Source organism: Schistocerca serialis, chromosome 1 (assembly GCF_023864345.2).
Source record: "Schistocerca serialis cubense isolate TAMUIC-IGC-003099 chromosome 1, iqSchSeri2.2, whole genome shotgun sequence".
Classification (NCBI taxonomy): domain Eukaryota; kingdom Metazoa; phylum Arthropoda; class Insecta; order Orthoptera; family Acrididae; genus Schistocerca; species Schistocerca serialis.
This window is the reverse complement of record NC_064638.1, coordinates 783,191,229-783,208,690: the sequence shown is the minus strand read 5'-3', so window position 1 is coordinate 783,208,690 and position 17,462 is coordinate 783,191,229. Positions and strand designations below refer to the sequence as shown.

The 17,462-nt window shown below is 37.8% G+C and overlaps 1 protein-coding gene across 1 annotated transcript in view; it reads left to right on the top strand.

The window, feature by feature from the left end:
- Positions 1 to 15,702, top strand: part of LOC126483484 (transcription initiation factor TFIID subunit 4) — a 210,098-nt gene extending 194,396 nt beyond the window's left edge. The window contains exon 13 of the mRNA XM_050106624.1: positions 13,507 to 15,702. Within this exon, the coding sequence (XP_049962581.1) occupies positions 13,507 to 13,620 (114 nt within the window). The 3' untranslated portion in view covers positions 13,621 to 15,702. The remainder of the gene's footprint in view (positions 1 to 13,506) is intronic.
- Positions 15,703 to 17,462: the final 1,760 nt, after the last annotated feature.

Sequence of the window (17,462 nt, the reverse complement as noted above, 5' to 3'; positions counted from 1 at the left end):
CTTATATAAGGCATCAGGTTCCATAAAGCTTCTTATTCATTTTTTATGGTTTCCCACAAACAATGAAAAATGTTTGTGCAAGGTTGTCTTAAGTAATCTGCTATAACCTTTGGGACAAAAAATAGCTAACAATACCAAAAAAATGTTTGATCCCTCAAACATTATGACAATATGGCATTATATTTTTGAGATGATATTTGGAACTGCACACTCAACAAGGCAGGTTTTGGAGCTGCAACTCAAGGATTGCAGGATATTTGGTGCCAAATAATAATGGACCTTTTATGTTCATGACAACCTACTTAATTATTGTCAAAGTTTTCATAGCGTGGTTATAATCAACATTTTTCAATCAGTATCAACTTATCAACAACATATCTGTAATTTTAAATGATCTTTTTAAAGTATTAGCCACTGTGAATGGGTAATTTTTTCTTCTAATGTGTTGAGAAAAATATTTGCAATACTTAATAAATAAGATTGTCTACTGTTATATATATAGATTGATGGAAACAATACAGACATCAATAATATCCATCAAGCAATGAACAACCTCCATCCCAATATCAAATTTACTATGGAATTGATAGTGGACAATTCAATTAACTACCTTGACCTAGCAATTAGCAACAACCACCACACATTTGATACATATAGAAAGCCAACCACCACAGATAATATCGTAAACGCCACCTCTTGCCAACCTAAAACACAAAAACATGCCTTCTTCAAACTCCATGATTAGTAGAATAATCAATTTACTTCTAGAACAACAAGCCATACAAAAAGAACTGAAAACAATCTGTTACATAGCCTACAAAAAATATTTTGATCCAGATATAGTAACAAAATTACATAAAAAACACACAAGAGTGAAACCCATCATGATACATAATGACATACATCTTACCAGAGAAACCTTAACAAAACATAGAACAACCTTATTACCTACAGTTTACCTGGATGAATATCAAATAAGATAACTGCACTATTTGAATCCACACACAAACAACTGGGTTTCCATACAAACAACAATCATACAACAAAATTATATTCAGGCACAACCAAAATCTCAGAATATGCCACTTCTGCAATATACAAAATCAACTGTGATGAGTGCAAAAATTTCTATATTGGTCAAACTCTTCGAAATTTTAACACCAAATTTAAAGAACATACTATAAACAGTGATTTTAATCCATCAACCTTTTATTTACACCTGAAAACGAAACACCACAGACAGGAGAAAATTGAATCTGTGCTAGAAATATACAAACAACCAAAAGGACTTATTATGAACATTCTCAGAGAACTGGAAATTTATATTCGTACAAGGAAATATCAAAACACAATTCTAAATGAATACACAGAATTCAAACATAAATACTATCTTCAAAACTTTACTGATATAATAGAACACAAAAAGACAGAGTCTGATGATAAACAAAACTTACACGTACCATAGATAAAATTTAAAGGAAAATAAGAAAGACGATAGGTAACATCATCTGTGTAAGCTGTATATACTTTGAAAATGTATAGCATCATAGTAAAGAACTGTCAAAACTGAACTACCAAAATATCTGACAAAAACATCTTTTTATGTTTCGCAATTACAAGAACTATTACACATATTGAGGCATGACAGAAAGACTTTACTGTTGATGCAATATCGTCATCACTTCCAACAAGACGTAAATACCAGTGCAGATGTAAAAGTAAAACAGCCTCAATTTATGTACAGATAACCTTACCAATGTTATTTCGCAGCTCACTGTATAATGACAGTAAGCCAAAACAGGCCTGTTGTGTAAACTATTAAAAAACATATTACCTTACTGCAAATGGTTTGGAGCATTCATTTTCATAATGTCTTATACTGACATATACAATACTGTGGGTCCATCAGAATGTAAAATAATAAGTTATTAACTGCTGATTGGGGAGGAGGAAATGACAAAATAACTACAAGAAATAAATCTTTGAGTTGAACATAATGATCAGAGTGTATTACATTAATAGGTTGCAGGAATGAATACATTTGTTCTTTAAAGCCTCGCTTCATCTTCTTCTAGTTCATGAAGGTGTTCGTCACTTTCAGAAGATCCAAAAGCAGAATTGCTCCTTTTATACACTATGTCTGTATAGTATGACAGATTTTCATTATACACTCCTGGAAATTGAAATAAGAACACCGTGAATTCATTGTCCCAGGAAGGGGAAACTTTATTGACACATTCCTGGGGTCAGATACATCACATTATCACACTGACAGAACCACAGGCACATAGACACAGGCAACAGAGCATGCACAATGTCGGCACTAGTACAGTGTACATCCACCTTTCGCAGCAATGCAGGCTGCTATTCTCCCATGGAGACGATCGTAGAGATGCTGGATGTAGTCCTGTGGAACGGCTTGCCATGCCATTTCCACCTGGTGCCTCAGTTGGACCAGCGTTCGTGCTGGACGTGCAGACCGCGTGAGACGACGCTTCATCCAGTCCCAAACATGCTCAATGGGGGACAGATCCGGAGATCTTGCTGGCCAGGGTAGTTGACTTACACCTTCTAGAGCACGTTGGGTGGCACGGGATACATGCGGACGTGCATTGTCCTGTTGGAACAGCAAGTTCCCTTGCCGGTCTAGGAATGGTAGAACGATGGGTTCGATGACGGTTTGGATGTACCGTGCACTATTCAGTGTCCCCTCGACGATCACCAGTGGTGTACGGCCAGTGTAGGAGATGGCTCCCCACACCATGATGCCGGGTGTTGGCCCTGTGTGCCTCGTTCGTATGCAGTCCTGATTGTGGCGCTCACCTGCACGGCGCCAAACACGCATACGACCATCATTGGCACCAAGGCGGAAGCAACTCTCATCGCTGAAGACGACACGTCTCCATTCGTCCCTCCATTCACGCCTGTCGCGACACCACTGGAGGCGGGCTGCACGATGTTGGGGCGTGAGCGGAAGACGGCCTAACGGTGTGCGGGACCGTAGCCCAGCTTCATGGAGACGGTTGCTAATGGTCCTCGCCGATACCCCAGGAGCAACAGTGTCCCTAATTTGCTGGGAAGTGGCGGTGCGGTCCCCTACGGCACTGCTTAGGATCCTACGGTCTTGGCGTGCATCCGTTCGTCGCTGCGGTCCGGTCCCAGGTCGACGGGCACGTGCACCTTCCGCCGACCACTGGCGACAACATCGATGTACTGTGGAGACCTCACGCCCCACGTGTTGAGCAATTCGGCGGTACGTCTACCCGGCCTCCCGCATGCCCACTATACGCCCTCGCTCAAAGTCCGTCAACTGCACATACGGTTCACGTCCACGCTGTCGCGGCATGCTACCAGTGTTAAAGACTGCGATGGAGCTCCGTATGCCACGGCAAACTGGCTGACACTGACGGCGGCGGTGCACAAATGCTGCGCAGCTAGCGCCATTCGACGGCCAACACCGCGGTTCCTGGTGTGTCCGCTGTGCCGTGCGTGTTATCATTGCTTGTACAGCCCTCTCGCAGTGTCCGGAGCAAGTATGGTGGGTCTGACACACCGGTGTCAATGTGTTCTTTTTTCCATTTCCAGGAGTGTATATCCATTGAGCACCATAATATTTAGGTAGCAGTTGGTGTACATCCTGTAACTTTTCTGATTTGACATGGACTGCATTTAGCAGTACATCTGGGGTTCACCAAAGAATCCTTGTCTCTTTTTGATGATCAATAGATACACTGAAATGTCAGACATGTACAACAATTTTCCTCTTACTACAACAGGTGTTTTGCCCTCCTTTTTTTTAATGTAGACACATTTGCATCAGAGACTTTGAAGTGCTAAAGTGATAGAGGTTTTAGTGTTGCATTACCTAGTCCTTTCCAGTGTATTACTTTGCATGCATCACTTCCTAACTTTTTGATGTTGCCTTCATTCCAAAAAAAGTCAGAAGAATTCTTCTGTACAAAAAATGACTTCTTTCTTGTCTACAGCATTTTCAGCGCATCTGAATACGTGATCCAGTGAAAGAAAGGAGGGCCAAACAATTGGGTAGACTATTCACACTTCTTTGATGTTTGGTGGAGCTTCATTGCACAACTAAAAGTAAAACATTCCAATTATTGCAAAATTTTTGTTTTTTCCTGGACAACCATGGCAGAAAAATTTAATGTAATTGATGATACCCTCAAATTGAGAAGTTGTCAGGCAGATGAAATTTTGTTGATCCTTTTCGGTGATCTGCCACAAGCCAAGTAAAGACTGTCATAGTTTCCTTGTCCTGAGGGGCCTTTAGACACTAAAATTTTATCATACAGCAGCCTAGCATAATATGCTGCGTGATCAGGACGTTTTGGTAGTCTGGTAGTCGAAGGACAATTTCTCAGCATTACAATCCCTCATTTGTATTAACTCTATAAATGAAATATTGTACATTCCGTATGAATGTGGCACATGTTTACTTTCAAGTAACACTCTAATTCTTATTATAAACTTGATGCTGATGGATAGTGAGGTAGTTTTTGGAAGCAACAACAGGGATTTTGGAACCAGTAGGCTAGTAGATATGATGTTTATAACAGTCACAGGCACTTAGCATTGTGTTAATACGTGGTGTTCCAAACACCGTATATTAACACAATAGTGGACAAGATGGAGTAGATTCATAAAGCACTACTAGCTGAGTTTTGACCAAAAGCTTATAAGACTATTTTTGGAACCTGGCTTCTCATATGTTGACCATGTTCTATAAAACTGCATATTAATACTTATATACAAGAAAGGTGAAATGCAGTGGGAGGAAGAATAAGATTTCTGGTCAGGTGAGTGCAGCATTAGCATCTGAAATCAGTTGACAAGGAATAGGAGTGTGGTTGAAGTATTGTGAGTAGATTATTACAGCCAAGGTCGATAGAAAGCCATGGGTCACCAAAGAAGTACAGGTATATATGTCCACTAACTCCACAGGTGATGAAGAGATTGAGAAAATTGTGACTTTAGGCTTTCCTAGTGTGTGATCGTTGTGAAATATACTGAGGTATTCAGAAGGATGGCATCATCCAAATGGTGCAATGTTTTGGCAAGCTAACTTGTTGCCATCTTCACGCAATGCCAGTGATTAATTGTCTTCCGCTGGTCACTGTATCATGTACCCACTCCCTGGGTTCTGTCCCTTTTGGCCATTTGGATAAATCCTGTGTGATGCATGTTTTGTGTGTGTGTGTGTGTGTGTGTGTGTGTGTGTGTGAGAGAGAGAGAGAGAGAGAGAGAGAGAGAGAGAGAGAGAGAGAGAGGGGGGGGGGGGAGAGAGATGCCTTGCTCCATTGTGTGAAACTATCAGCCTATCAAATTTGGCATGAAGGTAACTGTTACTATTTATACAGGTTTCATTCAATCTGTGATAGTTTTATACAGTATAGACATCGATACCAGACAGTAAAGGTACATATAATCTGCATGAATTATAGGCATAACAAGGGATAAACATAATCTTAAACTTATTGGCCAGCACTTACTTTCAGGAGAATGTCAGTATGTACACTTTCCTAGCTTTTGGAACTAAAAGTTCTGAAAGCAGATATACTGTATGTACATTTGTGTGTGTGTGTGTGTGTGTGTGTGTGTGTGTGTGTATTGGCAGTATTGAGTCCATGTTCTAGCATTCATCACCATAAGTGTTGGAGAAAGGGCTAATAACCACCAGAACTGGGAAAATATTGTGAGGGGGCAAATGGGACCTGTCCTAAGTGAAAGTTTCTTATTTTTGTGTGATTACGTATCAAGGTTAGCCTCCCTAGATGAGTAGTGTGTGTGTGTGTGTGTGTGTGTGTGTGTGTGTGTGTGTGTGTGTGTGTGTGTGTGAGTTTTGGAGGGGGGGGGGGGGGCTGGATCCATTTCAGTTTGATTACATTGCTGATGAAAAATCACTGGGCACAGTAGCTGTCTCATGAAAAAGTTTCATTGTGGATCCACAACCAATGTCCAAACCCCTACGGGAATAAGAAACCTGCGAGAGGTGGGTTAATGGGCAGGGGTCTTTGCAGTATGTCGAGAAAGGAGCTGGAATTTTTGGTCTGCTGGAAAATGTGTCTGGATGGCCAAGGTCATTAAGGTAACTGTTCCAGAGAACAGGAGCATTCAAATTCTAGTTCTGGTCCAGCACAAATTTTCAATTCTTGCCATCACATTGCTGTGATACATTGTGCAACTGGAAGTCATTATTTCCTTCCCATCTCTTTCCCATCCTGTTTCCTTTCCTTTCACCCCAATTATTTGGGTAACAACTGTAAAATTGCTAAAAGTAACTGCCCAGACTGACCTAAAGTGCAATGACTTCTTAAAAGTTGGAAGATCTAATGGGACCCTGTCCACCTGTAATCCATGTATTGTTAAATAACTGACAAAATAAAGTTCAGTTACAATTATGTCTGGGAGAGTTTACTTGACATTGAATTGTTTCAGTTGGTTGCGGAACGAGGAACCTAGAACAAATTTTGTTAACACCATTCATCACAAAGTGTTCATAATTAAAACAATACTCACCTTTTTGTGTGATGCTGCAGTTACTGTTGTTGTTATTGTAGCTCATTGTTCTTTTATTTAATTGGGTTATAATCTTGCCAAAAGGTTACCTGGGTATTGTAAGTGTTTAATGATAGTATATTACTCTTCTTCTATACACAAAGTTGCTGTGCTCCCAAAATAATGTAAACAAGTATTAAATGTTATTTCTTCAAAATGAAACACCTGGTTAAAATAAGTATTCTTCTCTTTCAACTAGTCAAAAAATAACTTTTCGGCATTTCTTGGTACATTAGCAATATATCCCACTTTGTTACAGTGGAGACAGGTTACGTTTCGATTACAGTCTTCCACAGCATAACACTGACTCTCCACTGTTACTGCCTGCAGCAGCATAAACATAAACCACGATGACAGCTCATGGAGTATGATTCACACCAATAAGTACATTGAAATATATTTACATTTTCTTTGGTTTGAGTAATCAGTTTTTGAAAGTTTTTTTTTTTTAAATAGAAGATAGAAAATAACATGACATAAAAAGTATAGGTCCCCAGACATGAATTTTATCCGATGATTTCACAGAGAAAAAATATGCATTCTCAAAGTTGCGAAATATAACAGGAATAGACGTCGTATCGCAATATGCAATTGATTTGTGGCTGTCACCAACTACAATGCTCCATGATTGCCTGGATAAAATCCCATTATAAAGAGCAGGTACCTACCTGAGATCTTTGGAAAAGTGTGAAGGAAATGGACATCACCCACAAAAGAAGTGGCTCACAAAACACTTGTGATACTGGTTCTTTTGTATTATTTATCAATCGGGGACCCCTACCAGATTGTGTTAATAGATAAGAGCCAACAAAGAGAAACTTTTTATCATGCAATAATTTAATAACTTTGAGAGCATATGGAGATGCCCAGGAAACTGTAAGTGTCAGCAATAGTAGGGAGGCTTTGTGTTAAGTTTACTACTACATCTCTGGAATGTTTGTTTGTAGAAGAGACAAGAAACATATTACTTCCTCCCATATATGCCTCATGAAGTGACAGTGAGAAAATCAGAGAGATTACAGCTCCTATGGAGGTTTGCTGACAGTTGTTCTTCCCATGAACACCGAAAGGAGGCTTGCAGAGTTTAGAAGAAGAGTGGTAGGATGCTTGAGATAGAATGCACTCAGCCCTGTGAGGAGCTGCTACATCTACATCCACAGACATACCTAAACTATTGTGAAGTGCATGGCATCACGTGTTAGGGTTTCTTCCTGTACTAATAATGAATGGAGTGTGGGAAAAATAACTGCTTAAATTGCTCTGGTGTTCTGTAATTAGTGTGATGTCATCATCATGATCCCTACAGGTCTGATGTGTAGAGCGATGAAGAATATCATTAGATTTTTTACTTAATATTGATGCTTGAAACTATGCAAGTAACCATTTGCATGGTAATTGGTGTCCGTCTTAAAGCATATACCAATTCACGTTTTTTAGTATTTCCATGGCACTCCTGCAAGTCAAACAGACCTGTGACCATTTTTGCTGTCCATCGATCTGATTGTGTTCCTCATTAACTCTATGTATGTTGAGTAATATTCTAAGACGGACAAACAAGTGATTTTTAAGCAGTGTTCATTGTAGACAACTACATTTTCCCAGTGTCCTGCCAATGAAATGAAGTTTGCCACCTTATTTATCTATACTTATAAAGTTTTGGCTGGATGGTGATGCAGCTTTGTCAGATAGTAATTCATGACACATCTGTAAAAATCTGAGGTTGCTATTGTCCGTCACATCATTAGTGTACAATGTGAACCACAAGGGTCCCAACTAATTTCTTCAGTTGTTGCTGTCTTGAAAGTCAGAATCATTCCATTCAACATCTCTCTCTGTAGCCGTATGCTTTAGACATTTCGTTACGCTAGCTGCTTTCCATGGATATTCCCTTCCATCGTGAACTGTTCTTTTAGATACATGTCTATCAGTGCACGGTCAACTATTCTTCCAGATTTGCCTCTTTACCTAGCATACTGAACATGTAAATCTGCCAATGTGTTCTAGCTACCCTTTGTACTTCAGTAATCATTGTTGATAAATTACATCATAGTCACTGGTACCAGTTTCAGGATGGTCATCCTCAAATAAGTCAGGTCTGTTTGTTGACAGTAAGTCTAATATATCTCTCTTATGAGTGAGCTAAAAGGCACTGAGGGATGTTTCACATGATGTATTGTCATGTCCACTACTTGCAAAACTGTAATTAACCCAATCAGTTATTGAATGAGTAAAGTGTTTTGCAGTGTTACAGTGTGACTGGAGCACATACGTACTGACAAACCTTGGTTTTCTCTATAGTTTACCGTTAGATTTGGGTTAAGTCTGGTGATCAGTGTACTGATCCAATTACACTTTTATGCTTGATGTTGATACTGAGTGTTATCCGAGCAGTCTCACATGTAGCTTCAATTTTTATCTTGGTAGATTCGAGTGTCTTGTCTACTGCTGCAATAGATACTCCGCATCCATTTCCCATTACCCTATCCTTTTAATATACACTTTAATTTATCACAAAATATCACTGCTTCCAATATCAGGTTTTAGCCAGCTTTCGGTGCCCAGTATTGATGTAAGCTCCACTGCCTTTTAGGATTGCTTCAAACTCTGAGCTTTCATTTGCCAAGTACTCCTTACAATTTTAATCTTTAAAAGTCTTTTGCACATGCCACACACAATCAGCCACCTGACTAACATCCTCTGATTTTTAGTGCAACCCTGACCCATGTAAGGGCACTCAACAAATCATAACCCTATAGCATACATTTAGGAAGTCACAGCCTAGCTTGTCGTGTAACCTTCAGATTCTTTGTTTCAAGCCTTCTACTTGTCCCAGAACCAGGGGAACCTCAATCTAGAGGCATTGCTGCAGATGATGAGCTTCTGTGAAACTCCATGTGCAAACCTGGTTTTATCAACCCTCTTTTCCAGTTGCTGGAATTTTCCAAATGTGAACTTGGACCAGTTTCATCATTTATTCCAGTGTACACCACAATCTGCACTTGGATGCTTCTTATTCACTTAATGGCAACGAGAACAGCCTCATAAATTGGTTTAGTCAGCCTTCGATTACCAAATCTTTGAACTACCAATGATTTGCTTCCTCTTGACACATGTCACAGCAAAGTTTCCAGCAGATGAAATAAGCCTCACTGGCACAGGTTCAGTGGAAGACAGCACATCAAACTTGTTGGTGAGGGGGCTGGATGTAATATCCTCTGCTTTCCCTGATCCCTGCCTCCCTTCACAGTTCCCCTAGTCCTACTACTGGCACAGTGTTCACAGTCAAATGGCCAAGTGGTGGTAGATTATGTACTTTCTACAGATGAGAAGTGTCTGTAGGAGAGGATGGTACTTGAGGCACACTGGTATTTCTCTCTCTCTCTCTCTCTCTCTCTCTCTCTCTCTCTCTCTCTCTCTGTATTTTGCCCAACACACCCATTTGAAGAAGCTTCCAGTCACCTGACAGCAGTCAGGGATTTCCAGCTGGTTATGAAGAGCAATTAAATAATTAAATCATTCTGTGCCCAAGTAGAGCATTGTCTGTGGAGCTGCATTCTGACTGATGCATTTTTATCTGAACACTAAGCAATTAATTTTAAATTAATTGCACATACACTAAGATGACAAAAATCATGGGATACCTCCTAGCATTATATCAGAGCTCATTTTGCCTGGCGTAATGCAACTCAATGTGGCATGGACTCATCAAGTCATGGGATACCTCCTAGTATTGTGTTGCAGCTCATTTTGCCCAGTGTAGTGCAGCAACTCAGTGTGGCATGGACTCAACAAGTAGTGCTCACATCCATAAAAAAAGGGCTACATACTCTTAACGGTTTCGGCTACAAGAGAAATGGTGCAAAGATGGATTGCGAACTTCACACTTCTCTTACTACACTTGACTTGCATGAAACTTTTAGCTGACCCTCTTCTCTGGCTATGCGTCGATCTCCAAAACTTGTTCTCCGAAGAAATAATGCTGGTTAGAGGAACTAACAAATTCTCTCTCTCTCTCTCTCTCTCTCTCACTAGAAATAACTCGGTAACCTCAAACTTCCAGTTCAGTTCAGGTGTATTTTCATCTCCACAAAAACTTTATCACAATTGCTTGGTTTTAACAACCAAATAATTTATAGACGTCCCCTGCATCTCAATCTCATTCACTAACACAGCAAAGAGTAGCATTTATTTACTCCGTGTCCTCTCCTACAGTGCCTGTGGCACTTGCGGCAAACACTTGTCAGTTCCACTCGTCTGACGCAGCTCCTGTCTTCCCATGATAAACGTCAATCCTGCACACACAGACGCGTTGCGCAGTAAATAGTCTTTCTCTAACACTTATCTTTAAAATATCACGTGTTCGAGGCATCAGAAGGTTTAGTGGTTCCAGAATTTACGTGAAAATTCTCGAAGCACTACAATACAAAACATGTAACCATTTTAATTTATATCATGCCAGTAGATGTATCAGAACATCCTAGGAAGTGCTCATCCTATGTATAATTAATGAACAGGCCCAAACCTTCCATCCTGTCTCTTGTTAATCAGTCTGGTGTTTACAGCAGGCACAAAGGTGGAATACAGAATGTTGTTCCTTGCAATACAGTATTGTTGCTGTATAGCTACAGGAAAACGTAATTGACTTACAGCCTCACATTGTTTAAATACCTTGGGGTAATACTACAGAGAGAGAGAGAGAGAGAGAGAGAGAGAGAGAGAGAGATGGGGGAGGGGGGGTCACATCATAGCGCAAGGTCACTGTTATGATCCATGGAACATGTAAATAACGAAACTAAAGTATGAAATTGAGTGGAAAAGTGAAACCACTAATTAATGGACCAGGTGCATGGAAGACAGGATTTTTGGGAGGATTCAGGGAAAGTGTATACAAGATGCTATTACACACTATACCTGAGTACTTCTCCAGTTTTTAAGTCTTGTAAAGTAGATCTAACAACAGACATTGAAGCAGTTTGAAGACCGCTGCTAGGATCATAACAGGTTTCTATAGCACATTGGAAATTGTGAAGATATCTCCAGAGTACTTAAATGGAAAAAGAGAGATTAATACATACAGAGATATACAGAGTCATTTTCCCACCTTGATTCATTTGAAAATGGAATAGTATGTGAATGGCTAACACGGTACAAAGTACCATCTGCTATACACTGTACAGTGCCTTATGGTGTATGTATATGTAGCTGCAGAAGCTGTTTTAGAAGTCTGTTAGTAACAGATTGATTGTTGAAAGCTTGCTTTCATTGCTGTTAATTAAAAATTTTGATTGTTTATTACCAAAATCTGTCTTCCGTGGTATTTGTGTAAAGAGGCATATGAAATAAGCTAAATATCCATTCATGCGGGCTAATGTATCACACTTTTTGACTGCAGAGGCTTTATACACAAAAAAATGGAGGATCTGCTGAAATTACCATTGAAATCAATTTGACTTTCGGTTTTTTTCCCCTTTGTTGTAGCAGTATATGTCAGGAGTGTAGCTACAGAAGTAATTGCAGAAAACTTTATGCCTAAATTTATTGTAGCTTTGAACTAACTGTGGATATTAACAATAATAAAAATGAGAAAAGACGGCTGGATCACTATTATAAACTTTGTAAAACAACAAAAATATGAAGTACCATGCTGATTACTAGTTTATAGTATTAGGAGATTATTGCAAAGGCAAACAGTATATGAAAGATGTTTAGTAAATAGCCACCTAAGTACAGAGTAGAAATCTTAGCCCACAAAATATTACAGGAAAGCATGATTCAAAAAGCATCCACAACCAGGAGCTTATATGTGTGTTTCCATAATACAGTTTTATTTTCCTCCCCTGTACAAGTGTTTAACTGTATGTGCTGAACTTGGTCAGGATGTGAAAATGAATGGTGTCAGGAGAAAACCTTTGGAAGAAAAGATGTTTCCATTCACAAGTGGACATTTTATTTCTCCAAAAGTCTATGCCTAAGGGATACACTACTCAAATTGTTACAGTAACAGGAGGCTGGCACAGTTAAATTGAGAGATATTGCACCCCTAAAGGGAAGAACTAGCAGACATGTCCAGCCGCAGACTGGGCTGGCAGGCAAGAGAGCATTCTCAGTACAGATGCACTCTCACCAACCTGTCCAGCGTACCCCACATGGTTCATTGCGCAAACATTCAGTACTGTGCCGACCTAGGCTCAGCCGCTGTCTTACCAAAGAGGCAGTACCGTTTGTCACATGAAACATTTTTGAAAACCTGTTTTCTCCTCTCAATAAAACTGCTCACCACACATAAATCATACAGTGATAATGTGCATAAATATGATTACAGAATTTTATGCTTCATATTAAAGAATTGTGTAAGAGAAAAGTGATTTTGCATTTAACCTTGATTACATTGATGTGCAGTGTCATACAAAAATTATGGATGCATCTATATTCACAGATAATAGTCCCTTATCCTCCTCCCCCTCCTCAACTGACCCACCCTATTTTCCACCTGTAATTTTGCTTTAGAAATGTAAGTTGATTTGTTTCTTTGTAACCTGCTTTTGAAAAGTTTTCTATTAGGAACTTGTTTATCAGTTTGTTTAATTATCCAGAAGTGGTTCTCAAATATTGGTGTTTCACGTGGTATCACTGTGAATGGAGACTATTTCAAAGATGTAACTTGACTAGAAGGAGGGATTGTTTGATATACACATTCTGAGATGTGAAGGAACAGTTTGTTAATTGAGGGAAATGTGGAGGTAACAATTGTGACAATCATGGTGTCATTATTAACTGTCTCATATTTTCCTGTGAGAGAGCTTTGTAGTACTTGTGAATCATAGTTATTCTCATTTTACCTTGTGTCTCATTGTACTCACGTACATTAATATGAAATCATTTACTTTAATTTTTTGAGTGTGTAATATATGTATATTGATACTAATGTTTCAGCTACCAATGAGGCCAAGGTTGAAACGGGTGAACCTCAGAGACCTGCTTTTCCTGCTGGAACAGGAGAAGGAGACTTGCCGAAGTACTCTTCTGTATAAATCTTTCCTCAAGTGATTGTTGTTCTCACTTCTTGAGTGTTGCGATAGCCATGATTGTCATTGGCGTAAGTGCTGTGAATCTAAAACTTCTACTCGTGTCCTGATCCCTATTCTTCTCAGAGCTTTTATGAGATAATGACACTGTGAAAAAAGTGTGCAATGTTGGGGTGAAATCAAATGTCTTGATTTAAAACAGGCAAGTCTTTCTTACTAAGTGTGAAATGTTGAACTTACTTTGTGTAAATAAACATAAGAAGAGTCATGGATGGGTTATTTGGTGAGTATCTTATGATAAAAGTGACAAAGTGCACGGCATCCCACTCCCAGGCGAACTTAATGTGTAATGAAATCTTCATTTAAACTGATGAATGAATGTACTAACTTTTACAAGAAATCTAATTGTTACTTTCAGTACAAAGGCAGCCTTAAACACCAAAATTTTCATATCTTTTTTTCTGTGTTCAGAAAAAAATACTTTTCTTGTTAAATTTATTGCTTTAAATTGACTAGTGCACTGCTATTTAGTAATGTGCTAATGTGAAGCTTGGTGTACTATACTGTCATTTAAGATACTGAAAATCTTCCAGATTTGTAGCAGAATATTGCTAATATATTAAATTTTGTATTTTTATATAGTTAAAGACATTGCCTCAAACAATAGTGCACAATAGATTGAAGCTCTTGTTTCTTTTACAGTCTTGTATCTTACTGATTTGCCTGTTTTATAATTGATGTACAATTTTAAATGACTTGAGACTAGTGTAGTAAGTCCAGTGTCTTATTGAAACAAAAAAAATGAAAAAGAAAAAAAATGAAATAGGGGAAAATGAGTCATATGTATGTGTTGTTTCTGTAAAGTATAGGATAGTCTGTTCTACAGAGGAATCTAAGTCTTACCCTTAAGTTACCATGTATTATTATTTTTTATTTGTTGTTGAGATTACTGTAAATTGATAGTGAAATTATATGTGGTATGTTAACTTTAACTGATTGCCCAAATTAAGCTAATCAGTTCAATATGGCTACCCTACTTTTAATATTGCATCAAAACTGGCTTAACATTCGTATGTGTTAAATATTTTTAATTTTTTGTTTTAAATTTCCATGGATTGATCAGTAATTAGATTTATACAGATTTTTTAATATTGTGCTGATGACTTCATCTGTCTTACAGAAATGTGCAGTGTTTATTGTGATTAAATTTAAGAGCCAGATAATTTCACTGTACCTGAAGCATTTAAAATGTTATTTGTTACTGTTTTTTATAGATCTGGCTCTTTACTTATTTCATGTGTGTTATTGCTGATGCACGTATACAGAAACACGCCTGGGAGTATAGAAAAATTGTAAATCCTATTTGCTAAGAGAGATTATTTGACAAAATTGTGTTCAGATTGGCATTGTTGTAATTTTCTTTAACGTGAGTTACTGTACATTTGACATTTAAGGCTTTTATGCAAGTAATGGACATCTTCCTTATAACCATTCATTTTATATTACTGAATGAATAATAATTGTCAGTGATATAAAAACACTTATTATGCAAATTTGCAGTTATATACTAACTATTTTTAGGAATTTCAGAATGTTATTATTTCTTGGAGGTAGTCAGAAGTTTCCTTTCAGTGCAGATGAGCCTTAGCCAGAATAGTATCCTCTCTGACATAACAGAAACAATACTTCAATTAACTTTCTTCATATAATTTTGCTTGTATCATGACATAGAGGTTCAAGAGAGAGAGTGCTGCTGCAATAACAGTAATACTCTGCTGAATTACTTTCACTGTCCACCCAAGATGTTCTGTGTGCTGCAGGAATAAGAAACTTCGATGCAAGTGGTTTTTGTAATTTGCGGAAGCCTTTAAATTCAAGAAACCCTATCTTGCAAATTATTTCCAAACAATCTGCTATTCTCATGTGTTCTGATTATTAGTGTTTATGTTCTTGTGTCAGCACAGTTACTGAAGAGTCTACAGTCTCAGTAGTCATCACATAAGGAAATTAATTGAATGGAAAAAGTTTTTCGTATCTTACTCTTATTACTCAATCATCCTATTTATTTGGTGTGAATACGTGTGTGGTTTTTTTTTTTTTTTTTTTTTTTGCTGAACAAGATCTCTGCTGGAATTCTTAAACCCTAAAATAAATTCCAGTCTTATGTAACTCACAATATATTTTTGATGATGGAGGCTTTATCACACATGCTTAGAATTGTTATTCCCTCATGTAATTATGAAAAGTTTGTAACAATGTTTTTATACAAAAGAAGCAGTTGTTTCTTTCATTGTCAGTTATATTTTTATATTTGAACTGAGTAGTGTCAGAATAAGTGTAGCATCAGCCTGTTCCACAGTTGGTTTCTTCCTCTAATAAGTTGATTAGTAGAACAAGAAATATCGTTGCACTGGACACCATAAAGCACACAAGTGATAAAATAAAAGTGCTGTTTGTGTATACTTCTATAACAGCGCATACCGAAAATAACAGCCGCTGACCCACTAGCCACTCTTTCAGATGCTGACTCTGTTCTGAAATTGTGGTAGACATTTGCTTATGCTATTTACAGATATTGTTCCTCTCAGAAATATGCAATGTTCATTACTTGCTTGAGACACTTAAATGTCAGCTGTACAAGAGCTGTATCACTGGTAATGCCTCCTAAGTGCAATTGTGCCTAGGCTGTTTCAGCCTGTAAAATTTCAAGGAGAACTTTGTGCTGTGCTACGTAGTGTAAATATATATATTTGTGCGTGCGTGTGTGCGTGTGTGTGTGTGTGTGTGTGTGTGTGTGTGTGTGTGTGTGTGAATTTTGATTGTTACCTGTAAGTGCCTATGGATTTGGCTCACAGTTGTCATCTTTCATGGCTTGATAGTGCCACTGTGGTGCTTTGTGAACTGAACAGAGAGAAAAAAATGTTATGAAATAAGTGAACTCTGTTTTGTTGTTTATCAAGTCCAAAAAGTTTGTAATGAAGGTATGCTAGAACTATATTTATAGTTTTCATAAACTGAATATGTGGTGCATCTGCAGTGACTGTTCACAGTTTCTAACTCTGTGGATATAAATAACAGATTGCACGTTCAGTTCAGCAGTTTTCATGTAAATAAATAGAAGTCTAGTATGTTGTACATAAACATGTAAATAATTGAACTGCGTATTAGTAATTAATTAACAATAGAACAGTTGTTATTTTCTATATTTCATGGGGCCATTTTGTGAGAATAGGTTGTTTTAATAACGGCAAAATACTTTTCTTTGTAAAATTGCTTCTTTGTGTGAAGTTACATTATTTGCTTATGTCGTATGTAATTTATCCGGTACCAAACGACTGAGACACCTTACGAATGTTTGCACTTGTGCAACACATCTCATTGTCAGTATTAATGTTGATTTGTTTTTCTGAGTTTTTAATCTAGAGAGGATCTGAGGATATATGTACATACTATTTAACATTTTTACATCCCAGTACAGTGACAGTGCTAGATAGTTTTAGTGATTTGTTCATTTTAAATGATGTAATTAAATGTAAACATATGATTTTGTCAAGGGATGAAGTTGCTACTTTGTTTGTTATGCCTAAGACATATGTAATAAGTGCATATGTTTAGAACATTTGTTGTTTCCTACTTCAGTGAAGCTCATAATCATGGCAACTATTAGGGCTCATATTGAGTTTATATATAGTAAATTTATATAAATATATACATATATATATATATCTAACAGAGTTACAAAGGAAAAAAGTAAATTTCGTAATGAAAGTTTTAAAAGATGTCCTTATTGCATACTAAATATTTTTCCTTTACATGTGTCACATGTTCCCTATTTTTTCCCCATTAATATTTCAAGTGTAACAG